Source organism: Hemiscyllium ocellatum, chromosome 1 (assembly GCF_020745735.1).
Source record: "Hemiscyllium ocellatum isolate sHemOce1 chromosome 1, sHemOce1.pat.X.cur, whole genome shotgun sequence".
NCBI lineage: Eukaryota > Metazoa > Chordata > Chondrichthyes > Orectolobiformes > Hemiscylliidae > Hemiscyllium > Hemiscyllium ocellatum.
The window spans coordinates 51,065,886-51,091,822 of record NC_083401.1 but is presented as its reverse complement, the minus strand read 5'-3'; the positions used below and the strand labels follow the sequence as shown (position 1 = coordinate 51,091,822).

Here is a 25,937-nt window from a genome sequence, read left to right as displayed (position 1 = left end):
CCCCCGGTACTCACCTTCCTTTGCATAAACCACATCATCAGACGACATTTCCGCCACCCCGAACGGACCCCACCACCAGGGATATATTTCCCTCCCCACCCATTTCCGCTTTCCGCAAAGACCGTTCCCTCTGTGACTACCTGGTCAGGTCCACACCCCCCAACAATGGACCCTCCCATCCTGGCACCCTCCCCTGCCACCATGGGAATTGCAAAACCTGTGCCCACACCTCCTCCCTCACCTCCATCCAAGGTCCCAAAGGAGCCTTCCACATCCCTCAAAGTTTTACCTGCACATCCACCAATATCATTTATTGTATCCGTTGCTCCTGATGCGGTCTCCTTTACATTGGGGAGACTGGACGCCTCCTAGCACAGCGCTTTAGGGAACATCTCTGGGCCCAACATTTCAACTCCCCCTCCCACTCTGCCGAGGACATGCAGGTCCTGGGCCTCCTCCACCGCCGCTCCCTCACTACCTGATGCCTGGAGGAAGAACATCTTATCTTCCACCTCGGAACACTTCAACCCCCGGGCATCAACGTGGATTTCACCAGTTTCCTCATTTCCCCTTCCCCCATGTCACCCCAGTTCCAACCTTCCAGCTCAGCACCTTTCTCATGACCTGTCCTACCTGCCTGTCTTCCTTTCCACCTATCCACTCCACCCTCCTCTCTGATCTATCACCTCCATCCCCACCCCATTCACCTATTGTACTCTATGCTACTTTCTCCCCACCCCCACCTCCCCTCTCATTTATCTCACCACTCTAGAAGCACCCTGCCTCTATTCCTGATGAAGGGCTTTTGCCCAAAACGTCAATTTTCCTGCTCCTCGGATGCTGCCTGACCTGCTGTGCTTTTCCAGCACCACTCTAATCTAGACCTTAAATCAATTGGCAGCATGTGCCAATGCCATGATTTCCAATCCCAGTCCTCCCAAGATGTAAGCACATAATCTGATTCTAACTGAGAGAATGCTCTACAATTGGAGACACCATCTCTTAGATCATAGTATCACAGAATTGGTATGGCATGGAAGGAGGTCATTTGGCCCAGTGTGTCTACACCAGGTTATTAAACAGGTATCAGCCGACCAATCTCCTTATTCCTCCCAATACCATTGCATATTATTTTTATTCAAATCATCATTCAATGCCCTCTTGAATGCCTCCACCACATTCCAGGCAGTTCATTCCATTGCCTAACTACTTGCTGAGTGAATAAGTTTTTCTCTGCTTCACCCTTAATTATTTTGCCAATTACTTTAAATTAATGTTCTCCCGTTCTTGTTCGTTTTATGAGTGGGGAAAAATTTTCCCTATCTGCCTTATCCAGCCTGCTCATGACTTTGAAAAACTATGTTTGCTCTCCTCCCAGCCTTCCTACCTCGAAGTAAAAAAGTGCCAATTTTATCAATCTATCCCTGTAACTGAAGTTCATCATTCCTTGAGCTATTCTTGTAAACCTAGATGGGATATTAATCTAGGACCTTTTAAAAGGTCAAAACTCCTAGAGCACCACTGACTAGAAGTGAATTTTAAGTGCGTAAATTAGCTCACTGATCTTGAAGGTTTGTTTTCAGACATTTCATCACCATAATACGTAACATCATCAATGAGAGTCTCCGATGAAGCGCTGGTGGTATGTCCTGCCTCTCTATTTATAGGCCTTGATTTCTTAAGGTGGGTGATGTCATTTCCAGATCTTTCTTTCAAGTCAAGGTAGATAGGATCTAAATTGATATGTTTATTGTTGGAGGTCTGGCTAAAATTCTCTTAGAATTCCATTCAAAACAGCACCACCAAAACACCGTTGTTGGCAATGCTGCTTCACACTTATAAAAGCAATGCAGCAATTCCAAGTACTTGGAGATGTCTGTACGATGTGATGCACAATATTGCTGCAAGTTTTTTCAGAGTTATACACTCATTTAGAATGGAAGGATGCCATTTGCATACTATAGCTGAGCTGTTGTGCTGTCCAGTTAGTCCTAAATCTATATTCTTTCCCCCACAGACTCACAATAAATGCTCACCCTCATTATGATGATGTTGCCCCTTTAACAAAGTTATGTTATCCTTAGTTTCTTTTTCAGTAGGTCGTAGCAACACAGCTTCTGAAATGTCTGGGTTTGGATGGGTTTTACGGTCAATTTGATTATAGTTAACAGATACTGCCTTCGGATAAAGGCTTTCAAGTGTTTTTTAAAAAAACTGTATAATGAAAGGGGAGTGGCCAGTTCTCCCAGCTCAGATTTTCTCTGGTTTGATTAGGTTTTTAGCAGTCTGGCTATTCACTGATAGCAGCCAGGCAGTTGTAAAAGCTGCTGGATGTAAAGAAGCAGGTCCATGCTGAACTTTTCTCTTTGACTTCTGTCCTGTAAGACCCTGTGTTTGATTTTACCTTTTGTGCCAAGAGGTGTTTGTGGGGAATGTTGCAAGTATTGGGAACAGCATCACTAAGTTGGGATGATCTGTTGGGTTTTCAGATGAATTAAGTTATTCAGTATTCTGTTCTCTTTAGTTTGTGTTTCATTCAGTAATCTTGTAAATAAAGTCTGTTTTGTTTAAAACTAAGTGGTTTGACCAATTGCATCCCTTCTGGAATATCCACATACACCTGCTTTAAACAACTAGCAAAGTTAGGGCCTGTACTACTTTCTTGAAATGATTTGAGGGGATCTGGGCTGGTCCATAATACCATCCAACGCATCCCTCTTTCAAATACATATCTTCTTCTGTGAAAATTATTATTAATTTTCCTTCCGCTTCCCTTTCAGGTAAACATTTAAGTTTCTCATGGCTTGTAAACATTATGATTTTGTATTGACTTTTGCAAAGACATCAGGGATGCCAACAGACAACACCAGACTAAACTATAGTCCCAAACTAATCACATGACCACAGAGCAACAGTGGCAAGGCTTTCACCATAAAACAGGCTACAAAGTGAAGTTGATTAAAGTCACTGACAACAATGCATCTCTCCCCATGCCCTCAATGCATGTTATGCTCATTTTGAACATAAGGTCGATGAAATGAGAGCACCTGCCCGGACAGCCTCAGTTGCATCTGTACCCATAGTCACTGCTGTAGATGACAGGTGTCAGACATCTAAGGGTGAACCTGCAGAAAGCGAGTGGCCCAGATGGAGTCCCTGACCGTGCACTCAGATGTTGTGTGGATCAGCTGGCAGGAGTATTTTCCGACATCTTTAACCTCTCCTGGGTCCGATGTCAGCTTCCCATCTGCTTAAAGAAGACCACTGTCATCATTCATCATGCTGAAGGAAAGTCAGGCAATGTGCCTTTATGACTCCCACTCAGTGGCTCTGACATCCATCATTATAATGTGCTTCAAGTGCACACATTTACTCCAGCCTCCCAGCTTGCCTAGATCCACTGCAATTCACCTGCTGTCTCAACAGATCAACAGCAGTCATCATCTTCTTGACCCTACACTCACCCTCGAGCATTTTTGAAACTCATTCCTGGGATGATGGCATCACTGGCCAGGCCAGCATTTATTGCCCATTCCTAATTGCCAAGAGGGCAGTTAAATGCCAATCACATTGCATGGGTCTAGAGTCACATGTAGGCTAGACCAGGTAAGGATAGCAGTTTCCTTCCCTAAAGGACATTCGTGATCCAGATGGGTTTTTCCAACAATCGACAAGGGATTCATGGTCATCATTAGACTCTTAGTTCCAGATATTTATTGAATTCAAATTCTACCATCTGCCATGGCAGAATTTTAACCCACGCCCCTGATGAAGGGTCTCTGGGTTAACAGTCCAGCAATAGTACCACTAGGCCATTGCCTCTTGACATCTGGATAACAAGGACACCTACCTCAGATTCATAGAGTCATAGAGATGTACAGCATGGAAATAGACTCTTCGGTTCAACTTATCTATGCCAACCATATTAGGTTCTTTTCCTGAGGTTTCACACACGAGATGCAATTCGCACACACCAAGTTCTCCAAACAGTTAAAGTTTATTAAAGCTTGTACAAACTAGGTGACCCCCTTTGACACTCTTTGCAGGCGTGCAATGTCAAGTATCTTTGCAGTTCCTTTCTCATTCCTTCCTTGCCAAGGTGGTCATCGGTTATGAAGACAGTCACACATTTAACTGCACTAAATTGTGTTTGCCTATTTCAACATTCTTCGAATTTGCAATATAAAGGGGCCAATGAAGTCTTAACAATAATCGATGACTGTATCGGCGCTGCCTCGTGCTCCCACAAGGAGGTTGAACAGTTCATCAACTTTACCAACACCTTCCATCCCGACCTCAAATTCACCTGGACCGTCTCAGACTCCTCCCTCCCCTTCCTAGACCTTTCCATTTCTATCTTGGGCGACCGAATCAACACAGACATCTACTATAAACCGACTGACTCCCACAGCTACCTGGACTACACCTCCTCCCACCCTGCCCCCTGTAAAAACGCCATCCCATATTCCCAATTCCTTCGTCTCCGCCGCATCTGCTCCCAGGAGGACCCATTCCAATACCGTACAGCCTAGATGGCCTCCTTCTTCAAAGACCACAGATTCCCCCCAGACGTGATTGACGATGCCCTCCACCGCATCTCCTCCACTTCCCGCTCCTCCGCCCTTGAGCCCCGCTCCTCCAACCGCCACCAGGACAGAACCCCACTGGTTCTCACCTACCACCCCACCAACCTCCGTATGCAGCGTATCATCTGCCGTCATTTCCGCCACCTCCAAACGGACCCCACCACCAGGGATATATTTCCCTCCCCTCCCCTATCAGCGTTCCGCAAAGACCACTCCCTTCGTGACTCCCTCGTCAGGTCCACACCCCCCACCAACCCAACCTCCATTCCCGGCACCTTCCCCTGCAACCGCAGGAAATGCAAATCTTGCACCCACACCTCCTCCCTTACCTCTCTCCAAGGCCCCAAGGGATCCTTCCATATCCGCCACAAATTCACCTGCACCTCCACACACATAATCTATTGCATCCGCTGCACCCGATGTGGCCTCCTCTATATTGGGGAGATGGGCCGCCTACTTGCGGAACGCTTCAAGGAACACCTCTGGGACGCCCGGCCCAACCAACCCAACCACCCCGTGGCTCAACACTTTAACTCTTCCTCCAACTCCACCAAGAATATGCAGGTCTTTGGACTCCTCCATTGCCAGAACATAACAACACGACGGTTGGAGGAAGAGCGCCTCATCTTCCGCCTGGGAACCCTCCAACCACAAGGGATGAACTCAGATTTCTCCAGTTTCCTCATTTCCCCTCCCCCCACCTTGTCTCACTCAATTCCCTCGAACTCAGCACCACCCTCCTAACCTGCAATTTTCTTCCTGACCTCTCCGCCCCCACCCCACTCCGGCCTATCACCCTCACCTTGACCTCCTTCCACCTATCACATCTCCATCACCCCTCCCCCAAGTCCCTCCTCCCTACCTTTTATCTTAGCCTGCTGGACACACTTGCCTCATTCCTGATGAAGGGCTTATGCCCGAAACGTTGAATTTCCTTCTTTTCTGCACCCGAACCTCAAACCTCGTGTCTGCAGAGGACTTCGAACTCCTTTTCCCTCGAGAACTTTAACCCCTTTCCACTTCTCATAGGGACTTGAACCCCTTTTTTGACTCGATATGTCTGGGGACTCTAACGCCGATTTAACCCTTGAACTCTAAGCTCGGTTTAAAACCATTTTTTTCTTTCATGCAAAGGGACTCAGTGTGCAAGAGTACGAGTTACCTCAAAGATTCCATCACCACTGAGTCCCAGGAGATGAGGGGTTAGCTGAGTGTTAAGTTTCAAGAGAGAGAGAGAGATTGAGGTGAAGCTTACCTTGTGGGCCCATCTGTCTCATGCAACCAACACCCAAACGATCACGTATTCAGTCCACCTGGAAGCTCTGTGTATGTTGGAATCCCACCACTGCCACCAAATGTAAGGTTCTTTTCCTGAGTTTCACACACGAGATGCAATTCACACACACCAACTTCTGCAAACAGTTAAAGTTTTATTACAACCTGTACAAGCTAGTAATCCAGATCTATAGCCAAATTGCTCATTCTCCCCATATTACGTTATCTAAACTTGCTAACAGTCTACCATGAAGAACCTTGTCAAACACTTTACTGAAGTCCACATATATCACATCCATTGCTCTGCCCTCATCAATCCTCTTTGTTATTTGTTGTGGTTCTGTTCGCCAAGCTGGAAGTTTTTGTTGCAAACATTTCTTCCCCTGGCTAGGCGACATCATCAGTGCTTTGGAGCCTCCTGCGAAGCGCTTCTTTGATGTTTCTTCCGGTATTTATAGTGGTCTGTCCTTGCCGCTTCCGGGTGTCAGTTTCAGCTGTCCGCTGTAGTGGTTGGTATATTACAAATCTTCGCACAAATCTTTGTTATTTCTCCAAAAAACTCAATCAAGTTTGTGAGACACAATTTCCCATGCACAAAACCATGTTGACTATCCCTAATCAGTCCCTGCCTTTCCAAAAACATATAAGTCCTGTCCCTGTCCCTCAGGATTCCCTCCAAGAACTTGAAATAAGCTGCCAGAGGAAGTTGTGGAGGCTGATACAATTGCAACATTTAAAAGTCATCTGGATGAGCATATGAATAGAAGGCTTTGGAGGGATGTGGACTAGATTGGGTTGGGTTATCTGATTGGCATGGACAAGTAGAACCGAAGGGATTGTTTCCTTGCTGTACATCTCTATGACTGTGTGACTTGCTCACTACCAATTTCAGGCTCACCAGTCTCTCATTTTCTGACTTTTCTTTACCATCTTTCTTAAATAATGGCACCACATTAGCCAAACTCCAGTCTCTTCCGCCTCACACTGTGACTAACGATGAACCAAATATCTCAGTAAGGGGCCCAGCAATCACTTCCCTAGCTATCCATAGAGTTCCAGGGTACACCTGATCCACTTTTTTATCCACTTTTCCATTTATTGAATATAGCTCCACTCCAACCCCATAATTCCAACCAAATTCATCTCCAAATTCCGAGGCCCAAAGTTCAAACTCTGTTCCCCCCTCTGCAACTGGATCTTGTAGTTCCTGGCCCACAGACTGCAATCAATAAGAATAGGTGACAACACCTCTTTCACAATAGTCCTCAACAGTGGTGCCCTGCAAGGCTGCATACTCAGCCCCTTACAATATCCTTATACAGTCATGAATGTGTAGCCAAATTCTACTCTACCACCAATTACAAATTTGCTGATGACACCACGATAAGACAGAGTACAGGAAGAAGATAGCCAGCTTACTGACATGGTGTAAAGCCAACAATCTCTCGCTCAATGTCAGCAAAACAAAGGAGTTGGCCATCGACTTCAGAAAACGAGAGGAGGACATACCCCTGTCTGTATCAGTGGTGCTGAGGTTCAAGTTCCTAGGAGTAAATATTACAAAGATCTGCTCCGTCAACCTCAACACTACAGTCAAGAAAACACACGAATACCACCTCTTCCTCACAAGGCTAAGGAAATTTGCATATCCATGATGACACTTATCAATTTTTACAGATGCACCACAGAAAACAACCTACCCAGATGCTTCAGAGCTTAGTATAGCAATTGCTCTGCCCAACACCACAATACATGACATAGAGTTGTGAACGCAGCCCCATCCATCACGCAAACCAACCTTCCTTCCATCAACTCTGTCTACATTTCCCACTGCCTTGGGAATGCAGCCAAAATCATCAAAGATCCTTCCCTCTCCTGTTATACTCTCTTTCACCCTTTTCCATCCAGAAGAAGATGCAAAAGTTTGAAAACGCAGACAGATTTAAAAACAGCCTCTTCCCCACTGTTATCAGATTTGTGAACCTCTCATATATTTGGAGTTGCTCTTTCTCTGGACCTTCTCTGTAGCTGTAACACTACATTCTACACTCTGTTCTATTACCCTGATGTACTTATTCAAGATCTCCATGATTTGTAAGGCACACACCAATTTTCACTTTTGGTAAGAGTCATGGTGGACAATAATAAATCACATCTAATCAAATCAAAGGTTGAGGAGAAAGCTGTAATGACACAAATGCACTGTCCAACTAACACACCCCTCCCTAAGTCCGTATCCCCTTCTGCGAAAATTAATATTGATGCTCCTTCCAGTCCCCTTAAAGATAAAACGTTTCGGTTTGTGAAAAATCACACAACACCAGGTTATACTCCAACAGGTTTAATTGGAAACACACTAGCTTTCCGAGCGACGCTCCTTCATCAGGTGATTGTAAGGAGCCGCTCCGAAAGCTAGTGTGCTTCCGATTAAACTTGTTGGACTATAACCTGGTGTTGTGTGATATTTAACTTTGTACACCCCAGTCCAACACCGGCATCTCCAAATCATTTCAGTTTGTAGGAGCGTGTAAATATTACGCTTTTGTATTGAAAGTTGGGGGGCAAATATGTAGAGATACAGCTACATTGTCCATGTACCAGAACTGCAACATTCATTGCGTTATATTTCAAAGCGAACGATTAATATCATAACAAAGGTTGCTTCAGTGTGTACATAAGGAGCGTTTAGTGGAACTTCCACAGACCACTGTGCGGTCGATTTGCAGACGTTTACGCAACTTTAACAAAACTGGTGACTGCTCAGATGCTGAGGGGGTTGTGTTCTCCTCAGTCCAACCTGCCTGGGGTTTTCCTGCGTCATTTGGGAGTTGCTCCGATCTCTGCTGCTAGCCCCGATGAGTGAACCTCCGGCCAGAGGGTGAAGTAGTCAGCCATGACCCGTTCAGCAGCAGTGCACACGGACACTGGCAGCCCGCTCCCTGACGCGGAGGTGAGGAGCAGTCGCAGTGGCAGCAGCAGCAGCCCAGCAGAAGTGCCCCCCAGTGACCCGCCCGAGCCTCCCAGGAGGTCCTTGCTCAGGCTGCTCATGCACAGCGGCCTGATGTTTGGCAGGGAGTTCTGCTACGCTGCAGAGGGAGCGTTCGCCACCCCGGTGCTGCTCAGTGTCGGGCTCCCTCGCAGCCTCTACAGTCTGGTGTGGCTCCTCAGTCCCTGCCTGGGCTTCATCCTCCAACCCATCGTCGGCTCCGCCAGCGACTACTGCCGCTCGAAATGGGGCAGGAGGAGACCTTACATCTTGGCGCTGGGGATCCTGATGGTGCTCGGAATGACTCTGTTCCTCAACGGAGACGCGTTGGTAACAGGCAAGTGTCTAACTGCACTCTCACCCAGGGACGCCTGGTTCACTGGAAGGTGCTGGAGAATTAAACAACTGCAGCCTTGTCTCAGACATTCTTATAGAGCTTTTCTATCAATCATTTTCCGCATTAGATGCTGATAGTTCACACACCTCAATAGCGTAAACATCTGAACGGTGATGTCTGAGCTTACAAAATCGCTACACCTGAGTCACCTGCATGCCAAGTTACATTCCGAAAGTAATTTGTAACTAACTCTTACTATTGTACTGTAGTTATACTTTCTTCAAAGGGATCAGCCGGAGGGAAAACGCGCATAGCGAATTTACACATATAACTTTAAACTCAAATCTTTAGGGATGAATGATTTTTTAATTGAAAAAAATGTTTTAGCCACCATCAAAAACAGGAAACAAAGGCATATTTGGGGTGTCCTGATTACTGTCTTCGGCGTGATCGTCTTTGACTTCTCGGCTGACTTCATCGACAGTCCTATCAAGGCTTATTTGTTTGATGTGTGCTCCCATGAGGATAAGGAGAAAGCCTTACACTTCCACGCACTGTTAACTGGTGAGTGCATTCCTCTCAATCCTGGCAGCTGGCATTGTGCGATTATCACGAGGTCTCGATTTGGCGTCAGCAGGACTCAACTCGTGAGCCACCAGCCAGAGACATAAGCAGTTAACTTCCACATGTTAAAGGATTCCATCGATTTATTCTTTATGAAATAATTTGGCAAACAATTGGCTGAATTTAGTCTTACACCAAGCGTAGATTTATCAACAATCTGAAGTTTACAGAAGAATTGGGGAATAGTTAATCTTTCTGTAATATCTTATGTTTTCATTTCTCACACTGTCAAGTCTGTTTCATCTTTGTTAGTTCTTTCTCTTCTCCGACCTGAGTATATTTTCTTTATTTTTAGGTAGGTCATAGTGCCTACTGTGGGAAACTGTGATCAGGAAAACTGCTAAGAACCCAGGAAAATGTGATTCTCAGTGATTCCCATTGCATTCCCTCCTCAGCCACTTGTGTTTCCCTCTAAGTCCTTGCCTAAGCTTGAATTTCACTCGTATTTATTCTGATTGATCCATTATCCTTGTTGTTGCCTCTAACTTTCCCCAATAGAACAATAAATTGGAATCTCACATCACCTTTATCTTTGCTGTAGTTGCTCACTTCATTCTTAATCCACCATTCACCATCCCACCCTCACTCAGCCTCAATAATGATGGACGTTCCCTCTGTTACCTCCCACCACCTTGAACTTCTCCCTTCCTGAGTGTTTCTTTTATATTTACATACTTTCAAAATTCGATTTTTAAAAAGACGCATCAAGCTAGAATTGGTAAAAGGAACAGCATTCCTGTCTGTTGTTGATCATCTGACTCCCATTCTTCCTCCTGCTGTTTTCGTATACTCCTTTTCCAACACTGACTGGGCCAACATTTATTGCTCGTCCTGAACTGCCTTTGAGAAAGTGGTGGTGAGCTGCTACCTTCAACCACCATATGTCCTGATAACGCCACCTTTATTATACAGTTTAGTATTTTCACAACTGTTGTGAGACTAACTGGTTTGTACTTCCTTCTTTTCGCTTGCTCTCCTATTCTTAAATTATGTTTGCCACTTTCCTATTGGAGGGAAATATACCAGAGTCAGTAAAATTTTGAAACATCGCCATCAATGTATCGGATATACTGACAGTGATACCCTCGGTGCTGTGGCTTGTAGATCATCAGGTTCACAGGGTTTATCTAGCACAGAGAAATTCTTAGACACTGGAGAGGAGCTGGTTTTTGAGTAAAAACAAAAAATGTCTACTTTCTACAATCTCAAGTTTATAGTTACTAGCAAAAAAGTAAGGTTAAAGTAAATAAAGGTAGGCCAACTTAAAAGTTAGCTTAAATATATGACAGAGCACCTTGGCCAAGTAGAATGGCCATCTTGTAGTGTCAGGGGAGTCACAGACCCTTCATTTGACCCAGAGAACCCATGTTTAGGAAGGGTCACTAGCCACACAAGCTTAACAAAGGAGTGTCAGAATTCAAATGGCAGCTGAAGTCACTGAGGTGCACCCGCAAGGCTGAGGACTGTGTGGATAGCACATTCAGCGAAGCGGATACAACACAAGTTAAAGACATACACTCAGATAAGGAATGGGTGACTGGCAGGTAGCCCCAAGGAAAATAGCAAGGTAGTTCAGGAATCCTCTGAGGATTCATTCACTAACCATTTTGCCATTCTGGATGTTGGCAACGGCAATGGTTTCTCAAAGGGACACTGCATGAGTCAGTTTAGTGGCACCATGGGTGGCCCAGATGATGGTGAGCTGGTTTTCTGAATTGCTGCAGTCCCTGTAACTGTAGATAGACCCACAATGCTCTGAGGGAGGAAATTTTGACCCAGTCACAGTGAAAGAACAGCAATATATTTTCACATCTGGATGGTGAGTGGCTTGGAAGGGAACTTGCAGTGGTGCTGTTTCCATGTCATTGTGGATTTGGGAGGTGAATTTCTGCAGTGCATCTTGTAGATGCCGCTGAGCATTAGCAATAGAAGGAATGGATGCTTGTGCATGTAGAGTCAATGAAGAGGATTTATTTGGCCTGGCTGGTGACAAGCTCCTTGACTGTTGTTGGAGCTGCTCTTATCCAGGCAAATGGGAAATCTTCCATCACACTCCTGATGTATGCCTTGGTTATGGCGGACAGGCTGTGGGAGGCAAGAGGTAAATTACTTGCTGTAGTATTCCTAGCTTCTGATCTGCTCTTGTAGCAACTGAATTTATATGGTGAGTCCAACTGAGCTTCTGGTCAGTGGTAACCCCTAGAATGTTGATAGGTGGGGGATTCCATGATGGTAACACCACAGAATGTCAAGGGGCAGTGGTTAGATTTTCTCTTATTTCAAATGGTCGTTACCTGCCATAAATAGGAAGACAAGAAAGATGAATGTATGGCTGGAAATATTGAGCAGGAGGGAGTGCATTTGCTTGCAGGGATATTAGGATGGGTCTGACAATAGACAATAGGTGCAGGAGTAGGCCATTCAGCCCTTCGAGCCTGCACCGCCATTCAATATGATCATGGCTGATCATTCCTAATCAGTATCCACTTCCTGCCTTATCTCCACAACCCTTGATTCCACTATCCTTGAGAGCTCTATCCAACTCTGAGGGAGAATCACAATCATTCCCAATCCTGTGAGAGTTGAGAACCAGAGGATTTAAATTCAAAGTGTTCTATAACACATTCAAAATAAGATGAATAAACATTTTCACATGATAATTAGTTCAGCTCTGGAATGCAGAGGATGCTGGAGGCAATTTCAGTTGAGGCACTCAAGACAGAATTGAATTGAATTAGAATTACAATTGGGTTTGTTGTCACATGTACTCACATGAATGCAGTGATAAATTTACAAGTTGCACTTATGATACCATCTTAGGTACAAAGGTACCTAGGTACAGAATCTTGGTACAAAGCAGAAGAATAAAGAAAACAAAGTTAAAAAGTTAACTCACAGCCTTTCTTACAAAAAAAAACCAAAGAAATGCAGTTAAAAGTGAAACACTGCATAAGTGCCTGGCCATGCAGAACTCACACTCCTTACAAGGGCCTATCCTCCTTCTCTTTGGGCTTGATCTCGCACCCACAGCTGCCTCCAACTGCCTGCTCTCTCTGCCTCACAGCCTCTTGCTCCTACCGCTAGCCACTCTGGGCTGCATATTCTTGCTCTCTCCCCCGGCTGCTCCGGGCTGCATGTTCCTGCTCTCCTTGTTCTGGGCTGCATATTCCCTCTCTCTTCCCTGGCCACTCCAGGCTACATATTCCCACTCTCCCTGCTCCGGGCTGCATATTCCCGTTCTATCCCCTGGCCACTCCGGGCTGCATATTCCTGCTCTCCCTGCTCTACGCTGCATATTCCCGCTCTCTCCCCCAGCCACTCCGGCCTGTGTGTGCCTTCCTTCTCCCCCAGCCACTCCGGGCTGTGTATTCCCACTGTTTCCCTACCCTGGCTGCTCCGGGCTACACGTTCCCACTGTCCCCGCACTGGCCTCTCCCCGAGCTGCATATTCCCGCTCTCCCTGCTCTGGGCTGCATATTCCCGCTCTCTCCCCCAGCCACTCCGGTCTGTGTGTGCCTTCCTTCCCCCCAGCCACTCCGGGCTGTGTATTCCCACTGTTTCTCTACCCTGGCTGCTCCGGGCTGCACGTTCCCACTGACCCCCACCGGCCTCTCCCCCGGCTGCTCTGGGCGCTGCTTATTCCCGCTCTATCCTCTGGCCACTCCCGGCTGCATATTCCCGCTCTCTCCCCCTGGCCACTCTGAGCTGCATATTCCCGCTCTCTACCCCCGGCCACTCCGAGCTGCATATTCCCGCTCTCTCCCCTGGCCACTCCGAGCTGCATATTCCCGCTCTCTCCCCAGGCCACTCCAAGCTGCATGTTCCCGCTCTCTCCCCTGGCCACTCCGAGCTGCATGTTCCTGCTCTCTCCCCTGGCCACTCCGTGCTGCATGTTCATGTTCTCTCCCCTGGCCACTCCAGGCTGCATGTTCCCACTCTCTCCCCGGCCACTCCGGGCTGCATGTTCCCGCTCTCTTCCCCCCGGCCACTCCGAGCTGCATGTTCCCACGCTCTCCCCCGGCCACTCCGGGCTGCATATTCCTGCTCTCTCCTCCGGCCACCAAGCTAAACAAAAACATGCACAGGAATTCCTAGAGGCTTGGCATTTAACCTGGAACACCATCAATACACACATCGATTTGTACCCCATTTACCAATCTTTGAGAAAAAGAACCGGAAATGATATCACCCACCACAACAGACCAAGACACATGAACAGAAAACAGGACAGAACACCAGTGCTTCACCAGAGGCTCACTGATGATGTTACCCTGCATGGTCAGAAAACTTCTGAGAACAAACCTACCCGCTAAGCGAGCAAACTTACAATCTAAAAAAGGATAGTGAAGGAAGGAGAAAACCTGTGGTGGACGGAGCAGACAAGCACTGAGCAGGAGCCCACAAGCTGTGCTGCTACTCTGCCACCATCTTGTTTGATTATTTAAATAGAAACACCACGCTAGTTTGCAGAGAAAAGAGCAGAGAAAATGCTCAGAGCCAGTACAAATATGATGGGATGAATGATATCCTTCTGCACTGTAACAATGGTTGTGAACCCTGGAAATCCCATTATTTCACAAGTTTATTTTAATATATTAATAACATCATGAAGTTCCTTGTTCACACTTATCCCCAGAAACTATACATAAAGTGAAGCCTCCATAGCACTAAAGACATAAGAACAGAAGTAGACCATTCAGCCCATCAAGTCTGCTGCACCATTCAGTGAGATCATGGATAATTTGATAATCCTCAACTCCACTTTCCTGCTTTTTTTCCAATAGTCCTTTGTTCTCTTACTGATTGAACATCTGTCTTTCTCAGCCTTGAATATGCTTAATTCCCAGTCTCAACAGCCCTTGCGGTGAAGAATTCCACAGATTCATAACCCAGTAAGAGTGTAAATTCCTCCTCATCTGTGTCCTAAATGGGTGACCATTTTTTTCTCAGGTTATACCTTTTGGTTCTAAACTATCTCACAAAGGAGAAATGACTTTGTCATCAGAACGTCTTCATCAGAGTCACCAGACTTGAAAGGTTGACTCCGATTTCTTCCCAAAGATGATGCCAGACATTGAGTTTTGCCAACAATTTCTGTTTTGGTTTCAGATCTTCAGCATCCACGGTTCTTTGTTTTATTTTACTCCCTAAGAATTGCGTATATTTCAATAATGTCACACTTCATTATTCTATACTCAAATGAGTACCAGCCTTGCAAATCTGTTTGGACTGTTTCCAATACTAGTATATCTTTCCTTAGATATGGGCCCAAAACTGTCCACAGTATACTTACTGTGGTCTGACTAGTGCCTTGTATAGTTTTTACAAAATCTCATACTTTTATATTCCATTCCCCTTGAAATAAAAGGAGGAGAAAGTGAGGTCTGCAGATGCTGGAGATCAGAGCTGAAAATGTGTTGCTGGAAAAGCGCAGCAGGTCAGGCAGCATCCAAGGAACATTCCTGACGAAGGGCTTATGCCTTAAATGTCAAATTTCCTGTTCCTTGGATGCTGCCTGACCTACTGCGCTTTTCCAGCAACACATTTTCAGCTCATCCTTGAAATAAAAGCCAACATGCCATGTGGCTGAACTTGACTGCTAACTTTTTGTGATTCATGGACAAGGACTCCCAAATCCCTTTGTTTTGTAACTTTCTGCAGTCTTCCTCTATTTAAATAATATTCAGCTCCTCTGTTCTTCTTGCCAAAACAAGTGGTGGTTGATGGAAAATATTCAGCCTGGAGTCCGGTTACTAATGGTATGCCACAAGGCTCTGTTTTGGGACCATTGTTGTTTGTCATTTTTATAAACACTTGGACGCAGGCATAAGTGGATGGGTAAGTAAGTTTGCAGATGGTACTAAAGTCGATGGAGTGGTGGACAATGGAGAAGAATGTTGCAGGTTGCAGGGAACTTGGATAAACTACAGAACTGGGCTGAAAGGTGGCAAATGGAGTTCAATGCAGATAAATGTGAGGTGATTCACCTTGGGAAGAATAACAGGAAGGCAGAATACTGGGTTAATGGAAAGATTCTTGGTAGTGTGGATGTGCAGAGGGATCTTGGTGTCCACGTACATAGATCCCTGAAAGTTGTCACCCAGGTTGACAGTGCTGTTAAGAAGGCATACAGTATGTTAGGTTTTATTGGTAGAGGGATTAAGTTCTGGAGCCATGATGTCACACTGCTACTATACAAAACACTAACACTAATTGGAATATTGTGTACAGTTCTAGTCACTATATTTTGGGAAGGATGTTGAAGCATTGGAAAAGGTGCAGAGGAAATTTACCAGGATGTTGCCTGGTCTGGAGGGAAGCTCATATGAGGAAAGGCTGAGAGACCTGTGTCTGTTCTCATTGAAAAGAAGAAGGCTAAGAGGGGATTTGATGGGGACATACAAGATGATCAGAGGATTAGATAGGCTGGGCAGTGAGAGTCTTTTTCCTAGGATGATGACATCTGCTTGTACGAAGGGACATGGATGCAAATTGAGGGATGATAGATTTAAGACAAATGTTAGAGGCAGGTTTTTCACTTAGAGAGTGGTACGGGCGTGGAATGCCCTGCCTGCCAATGTAATTAACTCAGCCATATTAGGGGCATTTAAACAGTCCTTGGATAAGCACATGAATGATGATGGAATAGCGTAGGTGATAGGCTTAGATTAGTTCACAGGTCAGCATAACATTGAGGACTGAAGGGCCTGCTCTGCACTGTATTGTTCTGTGTTCTAAAATGCATAAGCTCACATTTTTCCCACATTATATTCCATCTGCCAGGTTTTTGCCCATTCACTTATTCTCCAAGGAGCCTATGTTGACTTTGGCTTCTCTCTTCCTTTTTATAATCTCTTCCTGTCTTTCTTGAAGTTACTTGCAAATTTACCCTCAAAGTTTATTTTCGTTCTTGTTTTGGTTGCCTTTTGTTTGTCTTTTAAACTTTCTCAATCCTCTGGCTTATCACAAAACTTTTCCACATATTGTCTTTCAAGCTGATGCTATCTTTAATTTGGAGGAGATGAGGACTGCAGATGCTGTCCAGTCAGAGTCGAAAAGTGTGGCGCTGAAAAAGCACAGCACATTAGGCGGCATCCAAGGAGCAGGACAGTCAATGTTTCAGGTATAAGCTCTTCATCAAGAATATTGTGCAGGGGGGAGGGGGATGACCCACCCTTACTCCCCTATTTATCTCTCATACCCCTTCTCCCTTCCACATTCCTGATAAAGAGTTTATGCCTGAAACGTTGACTGTCCTGCCCCACAGATAAGACCATAAGACATAGGAGTGCAAGTGAGGCCATTTGGCCTTTCAATTCCACTCCGACATTCCATCATGGCTGATGGGCATTTCAATACCACTTACCTGCACTCTCCCCATATCCCTTAAATTCTTGCGAGGTTAAGAATTTATCAATCTCTGCCTTGAAGACGTTTAACGTCCCAGCCTCCACTGCGCTCCATGGCAATGAATTCTACGGACCCACCACTCTCTAGCTGAAGAAATGTCTCCTCATTGACCCCCCCTAATTCTAAGACTGTGCCCACGGGTCCTAGTATCCCCACCTGATGGAAACAAATTCCCACCGTCCACCCTTTCTAAGCCATGCATTATCTTGTAAGTTTATATTAGATCTCCCCTCAAACTTCTGAACTCTAATGAATACAATCCCCGGACACTCGGTCAGGATGCTGCCTGATCTGCTGTGATTTCCCAGCACCACATTTTTCGACGCTATCTTTAACTTCCCTGGTGACCATAGTTGTCTTATCTCCTTCCCAGAATTCTTCTTCCTCACTGTAACATGTCTTTACTATGGACTATGCATTGCTTTCTTAAATGTCTGCCATTTATGCTCAACTGTTTTTGCTGCTACTTCAAGAAAAACGTTTAGGTCAGAATAAAGAAGAAGCCTTCTGCTGCAGTAGAGAGTATTCCTGCTTCGAAGCAGAAGCCCTGAGATACATTCCAACTCCAGGAGGTTGATTACCAGTCTGCAGTTGACAGTGATGTAGCTTGTGACTGATTCCAGGAAAAAAGAACAATAGAAACAAATCGATGCATATGCTTCATCTGCCTCCTGTGTTTCTCTATGTGAGAAGAGTGAAGGAGAGATAAATCAACTCATTCAGCCTATTTAGGCTGGTATATTATTCAAACCTTACTTAAGCATACAAAAAAGAATTAAAAGCAAAACATTGCTGTAAATATAAATCAGGTCAGAGAGACTTAAGACGAGGGAAGATTATCAAACATTTCTGGTCTATTTCTCTCTCCACAGATACTGCTGAACCGCAAAGTGTTTAAAGCATTTTTCTGTTCTTGTTCAGCTTATTTTACTTATATATAAAAAGGGAAAGTAGCCAGGGAAAGGTTTGGCCCACTCATGGACAAAGGAGGGAATCAACGTGTGGAGCCAGGAGAGGTAGGTGAGGTCCTAAACAAATACTTTGTGTAGGTATTCACCAAAGAGAAGGAATTGGTGGAGGATGATCTCAGGGAAGGGAGTGTTGAATTTCTAAGCCAAGTTGCTATCAAAGGAAGAGGTGTTGTTCGTCTTAAAAAGTGTTAAGATAGAAAGTCCTCAGGTCCTGATGGGATCTAACCCAGAATATTGAGGGAGGCAAGAGAACAAATTGCTGAGCATTGACAAACATATTTGTATTCTCTTTAGCTACAGGTGAAGTCCCAGAGCACTGGAGAATAACCAATGTTGTCCCATTGTTTAAGAAGGATAGTAGAGATAATCAATGAAATTACAGACTTGTGAGTCTCCTGTTGATGATAGGGAAATTATTGAAAAGATTCTCAGGGCAATATCTATACACATTTCAAAGAAAATAGACTTATTAGCGATAGACAGTATGGATTTATGTGCCTCACTAACTTGATCGAGTTTTTTGAGGAGGTAATGAAGATAATTGATGAGGGAAAAGTGGTTGACGTTGTCTATGTGGACTTCAGTAATCCCTTTGACAAGGTCCCTCATGGCAGACTGGTACAAAAATTGAAGTCACATGGTATCGGGCTGAGCTGGCAAAATGGATACAGAGGGAAAAAAGGAGAAAGTGAGGACTGCAGATGTTGGAGATCAGAGCTGAAAAATGTGTTGCTGGAAAAGCGCAGCAGGTCAGGAAGCATCCAAGGAACAGGAGAATTGACGTTTTGGGCATAAGCCCTTCCTGAAGAAGGACTTATGCCTGAAACGTCAATTCTCCTGCTCCTTGGATGCTGCCTGTCCTGTTGCGCTTTTCCAGCAACACATTTTTCAGCTCAAAATGGATACAGAACTGGCTTTATTACAAGAGACAGAGGGTGGTGATGGAAATATGCATTTTGGAATGGAGGGTTGTGACTAGTGGTGTCCCACAGGGATCAGTGCTAAGACTTTTCTGTTTGTGGTCTATATAAATGATTTGGAGGAAAATGTGGCTTATCTAATTAGTAGGTTTGCGGACGATAGAAAGACTGGTAGAGTTGCAAATAGTGAGGAGGATTGTCAGAGGATACAGTAGGATATAGATCAGTTGAAGGCAAGGGCAGAAAAATGGCAGGTGGAGTTTAACCTGGACAAATTTGAAGTAATGTACGCTATGACATTTTTATCCATTTGTCGATCCAGTGACCATTTAAATGCTCTTAAAGTTAGCAAGTCTACGACTGTAGCATGCAGGCTGTTCCACATCCCTGCTATTCTTTGAGTAAAGAAATTACCTCTGACATCTGTCCTGTATCAATCACCCCTCAATTTAAAGCTATGTGCTCTCATGCTAGCCATCACCATCTGAGGAAAAAGGCTCTCATTGTCCACCCTATATAACCCTGCGATTATCTTATATGTCTCAATTAAGTCACCTCTCAACCTTCTCTCTCACAAAAACAGCTTCAAGTCCCTCAGCATCTCCACATAAGACCTTCCCTTCATACCAGGCACCATCCCAATAAATCTCCTCTGAATACTTCCAAAACCTTTCACGTTCTTCCGATAATGCAGTGGACAGAACATAGAGTCATAAAGTCATGCAGCATGGAAACAGACCCTTCAATCCACCAATCTATATTGACCATAATCCCAAACTAAAGTAGTCCCACCTGCCTGCTCCTGGCCAATGTCCCTCCAACCTTTCCTATTCATGTACTTATTCAAATGTCTTTCGACGTTGTGATTGTACCCACATCGACCACTTTCTCTGCAAGCTTATTCCACACACAAACCACCCTCTGTGTAAAGAAATTGCCCCTCATGTATTTTTAAAATTTCTCTTCCCTTACTTTAAAAATATGCTCTCTAGTCTTGAGATTCTCCATCTTGGGGAAAAGACAACTACCATTAACTCTATCTATATCCCTCATTATTTTGTCAACTTTACTATAAAGTCCCCTGAGAACCTCCCATGCTCCAATGAGTTAAGTCCCAGTCTATCCAGCTTTTCTTTATAACTCAAACCTTCCTTACCTGGCAACATATTGACAAATCTCTTCTGAACCCTCTCCAGCTTGATAATATCCTTCCTTCAACTGGGTGACCAGAACTGGACACAGTACTCCAGAAGAGGCCTCACCGATGTCTTATACAACTCAACATGTATACTAATGGTATATTAACATTTTCACAGTCAATAATCTGATTGCAGCTGATGCATCAATAGCCAGCACTACGGGTTCCTTCAACACAGGAGATGTAGCAAGTCTGAATGCCATCCTCATTCCTTTTCCTCTTGATCAGTACTTTTATCATGAAGATTGCGGGTATAGACTTTGGCATCAACACCCCTGGATGGCCTCTCCTCACCCTCCTAATTTTCTTTTTAAACAACCTACTACATTCTCTGTACTACAAAAAGGTGAAAGAGTGTAGGCAAAAATATGGAGTAAGAGACTTGGACTTCACAGACTACATCATCTTGCTGACCAAGATAGGACCAATAGTCTTGAGTGTAGTGGCACTAAAGTTGGTCCATTCATCGTCTGCAAGAACACCAAGACAATAATGACTAAGCATCATCAAGGTTCACCCATCAGTTTTGGGCAATAGAATCTTGAAGATTTTGAAACTTCTTCATGGAAAGCACAAATTCCATGGAGGATCATGTGGAGATTGACCTCCACACAAGAATTGGTGAAATAGTATCAGTTTTCCAGCAACTCTATGCAACGTGAGCATCCAACCATACCAACATAACTATAAAGCTGTGACCTGACATGTTTATTGTAGTACCAATTGCAATCTGTGTCACTGAGAGGAGGTTGAGGGGTAAGTTATAAAGGTTTATAAAATCGCAAGGGGCATAGATAAGGTGAATTGCCAAGGTCTTTTTCCCAGGGCAGGGGAGTTGAAAACTAGCAGGCATAGGGCATAAGGTGAGAGGGGAATGATATAAAAGGGACCTGAGAGGTAACTTTTTAAAGCAGAGGTTCATGCGTATATGGAACAAGCTGCCAAAGGAAGTGGTAGAGGTGAGTACAATTGCAACATTTTAAAGACATTTGGACAGCTACATGAATAGGAAAGATTTAGAGGGATATGGGCCAAATGCAGGCAAGTGGGCCTAGTTCAGTTTAGGAAACCTGATCAGAATGGACAACACTGGGCAAAAGGGTCTGTTTCTGAGCTGTATGATTTTATGATTCTATTACTGTAAGAGATATGGAAGAGAAGTAGAAAGGTAACACTTAAATTGGGTGTCTTTCACAACATTGCTGATATAAAATTCCTAACATCACCTAAAGAAACAGCTTCACCAATGAAGTGTGCTACAGCAAAACTTACAGGACATCAAGACAGAGGAAAGGCTGAGACAGGAAAGATTTACATCTCACCATCCAGATTTCCAACCCTCCAGACCGGCAATAGAATGGATACTACCAGATGGAGAAAGAATATGGTGCCAACAATACAACACCTAGTAAAAGTATACTTCCAAAGGGCCTTCAAGACCAGTATAATATCAGAGCTGAAGCTAAAGAGATTGCGGTGGATTTGGAATTTTGAGGCGTTGTAGAGTACAAACAGCACTTGGTGGCAGATGAGTTAAAATGTTGAGCTTATATTCCACATATCCTTGATATCCTAGATACCTGTTAATTCAGAAATAAAAACAGAAATTGCTGCAAAAACTCTGCAGTTCTGGCAGCATCGGTGGAGACACAGCAAAGTTAATATATCTGGTCCAGTGATCTTTCTTCAGAATTGTTAATTTAGGTTCCTTAGGCTATCAGATTTAGAAATTTCCCGAGGACAGTTGCTTATGTATTACCAGCATCTACTATTTCAAAAAGTGCAGGAAAGAAATAATTGTTTTCTAAACTATTTGTAAGGGATGTTGGTGGTGATACAATAGGGTTAAAGAGCAGTAAGTTGCTTTCAGTAAAATTGCTCAAATATTAATCATTATGCTTTCTCTTTCTCTAGGCCTTGGAGGTGCTGCAGGCTATCTAATTGGTGCCATTGAATGGAGAAATACTTCCCTGGGTCAGATATTAGGATCTGAATATCAAGTCATTTACATTTTTGCTGCAATTATTTTCATTGTACTTCTAATAATACACATGTTCAGTATTCCAGAAGTTCCATTTGGTCAAGATGTAGGTTGTCAGCAGTTATATTTATTAGAACATAATACGCCTACCTATGGAACCATCGAGAGTCCTGCAAGTGGTCAATATCATCCAAATTCTTATAATTCACGATCTATGTCAGTGATAGGAAAATTGGAAGATAATTCGCAAATCAGTTGCATAAAACCATCAGAGGAAAAGGTAATTTTCTTTAATAAGCTTTATTTTAAATTAGGCATTGCTATGAGGAGGAAGTTTTTGTTAAACTTAGTTTATCAAACGATGATTGTCTGTTAAACGATTTATTTTCAGCATCCCTTGCTTGCCATGGTGGAAACAATTTGCCTATGTGCAGACAAGGCAGAACTGTCATTTCAATATGAAATATACTCTTAAATTTTTATGTATTTGGTAGTTAACAATAATGCAAATAATTCCTTTGAAATAGCATAGAAAACTTCAAAGCAAATGGATTTCTTATTGCAAATTTTCATTTGGCATTTTGTAATCATGTTCTGACACAATCTCATTGAGACTATAAACTCAGAAAATGCTTATGTAAACCACAGAACAGGTGAGCATGCATGAAGATAAGGAATAATTCATTAGCGTTTTATAACAAATATATCTTCTAGCTCCACATAATAGAACATCAATTGAACCTGTTCTTAATTGTGTGGTTAGATTTTCTAAGTATCCATGAATGTGAACATCTACAGCATTTGGTTAGTGGTTAAAGTGAATTTAGTTACACTAATATATTTTTATATTTGATTTCAGGGATCAAAACATGTAACCCTAAAGTCACTAATTAAAGCTCTCCTCAATATGCCTTCTCATTATCGTTCCTTGTGTGTAAGTCACCTCATAGGATGGACAGCATTTCTCTCAACTATGCTATTCTTCACCGACTTTGCAGGGCAGGTAAGAACAAATAATATTTATTTTGAATTTACTTACAAATTTTTTGACACCTATTATGTATTGCATTTCTTAACAAGAAATGAAACGAAGACTAATTTGTACATTCTATTCTCATGGATACCCATATGACATAGGTGTTTCTGGACACTTTTTCTGTGTTAGTATATTTATTTGGTGCCTTATCACATCCTCAGAATGTCCGAAGTATTCTACATCTATTGAATTAAGAGTAGCATTATTTATGCAAAGTACAGGCTCACAGTTTCTGTTTTTATTCCCTCTTATTCCTTCATGAGATGTAAGCATGGATAGTAAGGTGTACATTTATTGCTCATCACTAATTCCCCTTGACAAGGGGATGGTGAGTCACCTTCTTAGACTATAATCATACCATAGTAAACAGGAACGGGTATAAGCCATTCAGCCCTTCAAGCATACACTGACATTCAATTTTTTTCCCTTGTTTCCCCACACTATCTCCTAACAGCTGTAGTGCTTATTTTTTACCCCAGCACATGTTGTATGTGTGCAGATGTGAGACAGTGAGAAACACCAAGTGCACAAATCTTTATTCATGTTTCATCACTAGGAAGAAAGGAAACACCTGAGTGGCCAGTGACAAGCAGTGGCTGTCTCCTCAAAGGGCAATGCTACATGATCAAAAAGTGAAAGGGGGATAGAATTGGAGGAGGAAATAACACCCAATGGTGTCTACCTCTCCCTGAAAACCTTCAGGGTGTTGGTAGACACCACACGCTCCTTCTCCAAGGACACCCGGGCATGGATCCAGGCATGGAAGAGGGACAGGCAATGCACTGCCATTCAATAAGATCAGGCACCAAACAAGAAGGCTGATTATCACCTTGAATCTATGATCAGGGATGGATTGAAGGTGGAATATTGACTGAGCAACTCACTGCTGATCTTTGGGTGAGCTCAAGTTGAGCAGACAGATGTGATCATATAAACTAGGCAAAAGTGAGGACTGCAGATGCTGTAAACCAGAGTTTAGATTAGAGTGGTGCTGGAAAAGCACAGCAGGTCAGGCAGCATCCGAGGAGCAGGAAAATCGATGTTTCGGCCAAAAGCCCTTTATCAGGAATAGAGGCAGGAAGCCTACAGGGTAGAGAGATAAATGGCGGAGGTGGGGGGGAGGTTAGTTGTGGGGGTGGGGGGGGAGGTGAGGCTTCTGGGGAGCAGTGGTGTAGAGGTCAGTGCCCAAACTGAGTTGATAAGATAGAGGGACAACTAGAGACAATTTAACCAATGGCAAAAACATTGAAGTTTTACAGTTTCTAAGCCTAACTTTGCTCAGATGAACTTCAGACACTAAATAATTACATCGTTTAATTAATACTGACTGAATTTAAGAGAATTTTGTTGGCTGACATCAAGAAAAATTCAAAAGATTTTAAATAAATCAATAAGCAATGTAAACTCAGTGTAGAAATCTTCTACAGTGCAATGCAATGAGAGACACCAGTAATGCAGTAATGTAAATGCAAAAAAGATAGTCAAATCCAAGATAGTTTACAAAATTCCAAAATGTACATGACATTCACCTGCCAGCAGATCGAAGTCAAGTCAGAGTTAGCAGTATCCAACCTGCACCTAATCTGGATAGGTACCCTGCAGACAACAGATCACTGAGATTGGATTAGAAAGCAAAGCATAATGCCTCCCTAGAATTCCAACATTTGATGCACAGATTAAATTATTCCTGGGAAATTAACTATTTTTGATGTTAACATTTCAAAAACAATATTCTAACTTTCACTGGGCAAAAATTTACTCGATTAAATTTAGTTCTATAAATCCAATCTGTGACAGCTGCTTAAGTATTAATCAGGTTAAAAAAAATCAGTGAATTCAAAGATTTAAACCTACAGATCGCAAGCAGAAGAGTGTACAGTTAAAAAAAACTGAAATTAAATACTTCCAATATCATATAATTATTTCATCTGAAATATTGCAGTTGTAAGAACAGAGTGCTCTCTGAGTTCCTTGTATTCAAGCTGCCTAAATTATGTGCTAAGGATCATATGAAGGCTTAAGAGAGCATATCCCACTCAGCCGAGTTGACAAGATTGGTGAAGGTTACCTGGGTGTAGCCAAGTGGTGACCTAGAGTACAAAAAACGTTTCAATATCTTACAGCCAAGAGCAATTAGAGGAAACATTCCCTAATCTTGATCAAATTTATATAATTTAAAGGGAAAAAAGACTAATAATATATGTTTCAAACTGACATACTGTGATCTGTTATGGAGGTTGGATCATTGGAAGTATTTAAAGAGGAGGTATAGAGGGCTTTGAAATACCAACTATTTGATAACTATGAGGAGCGAGTGTAAACATTGAGGCCTATGCAAATCAGCCATGATCTTATAATGGAAGGGCATGTTCAAAGAATAAATCGCAGTATAAATTGAGATGAGAAGCAGTTATTTTAGAGAACACAGATGATCACTTTACCCAGATGTACAATTTAATTCGAGCTTCTTTGTCAGTCTTCATGTTAGACTCATGGAGAGAGATGTATAGCATGGACACAGACTCTTTGGTCCAACTCATCCATGCTGACCAGATATCATAAATTAATTTAGACCCATTTGCCAACATTTGGCCCATATTCCTCTTAATGCTT

At 43.4% G+C, this 25,937-nt stretch overlaps 1 protein-coding gene across 1 annotated transcript in view; it reads left to right on the top strand.

Annotated features, from left to right (window-relative positions):
• Positions 1-8,754: 8,754 nt before the first annotated feature.
• The window catches only part of slc45a2 (solute carrier family 45 member 2), a 43,524-nt gene continuing 26,341 nt past the window's right edge, over positions 8,755-25,937 (top strand). Inside the window, exons 1-4 of the mRNA XM_060829177.1 lie at positions 8,755-9,184; positions 9,572-9,748; positions 22,222-22,568; positions 23,148-23,291. Of these exons, the coding sequence (XP_060685160.1) occupies positions 8,755-9,184; positions 9,572-9,748; positions 22,222-22,568; positions 23,148-23,291 (1,098 nt within the window). The remainder of the gene's footprint in view (positions 9,185-9,571; positions 9,749-22,221; positions 22,569-23,147; positions 23,292-25,937) is intronic.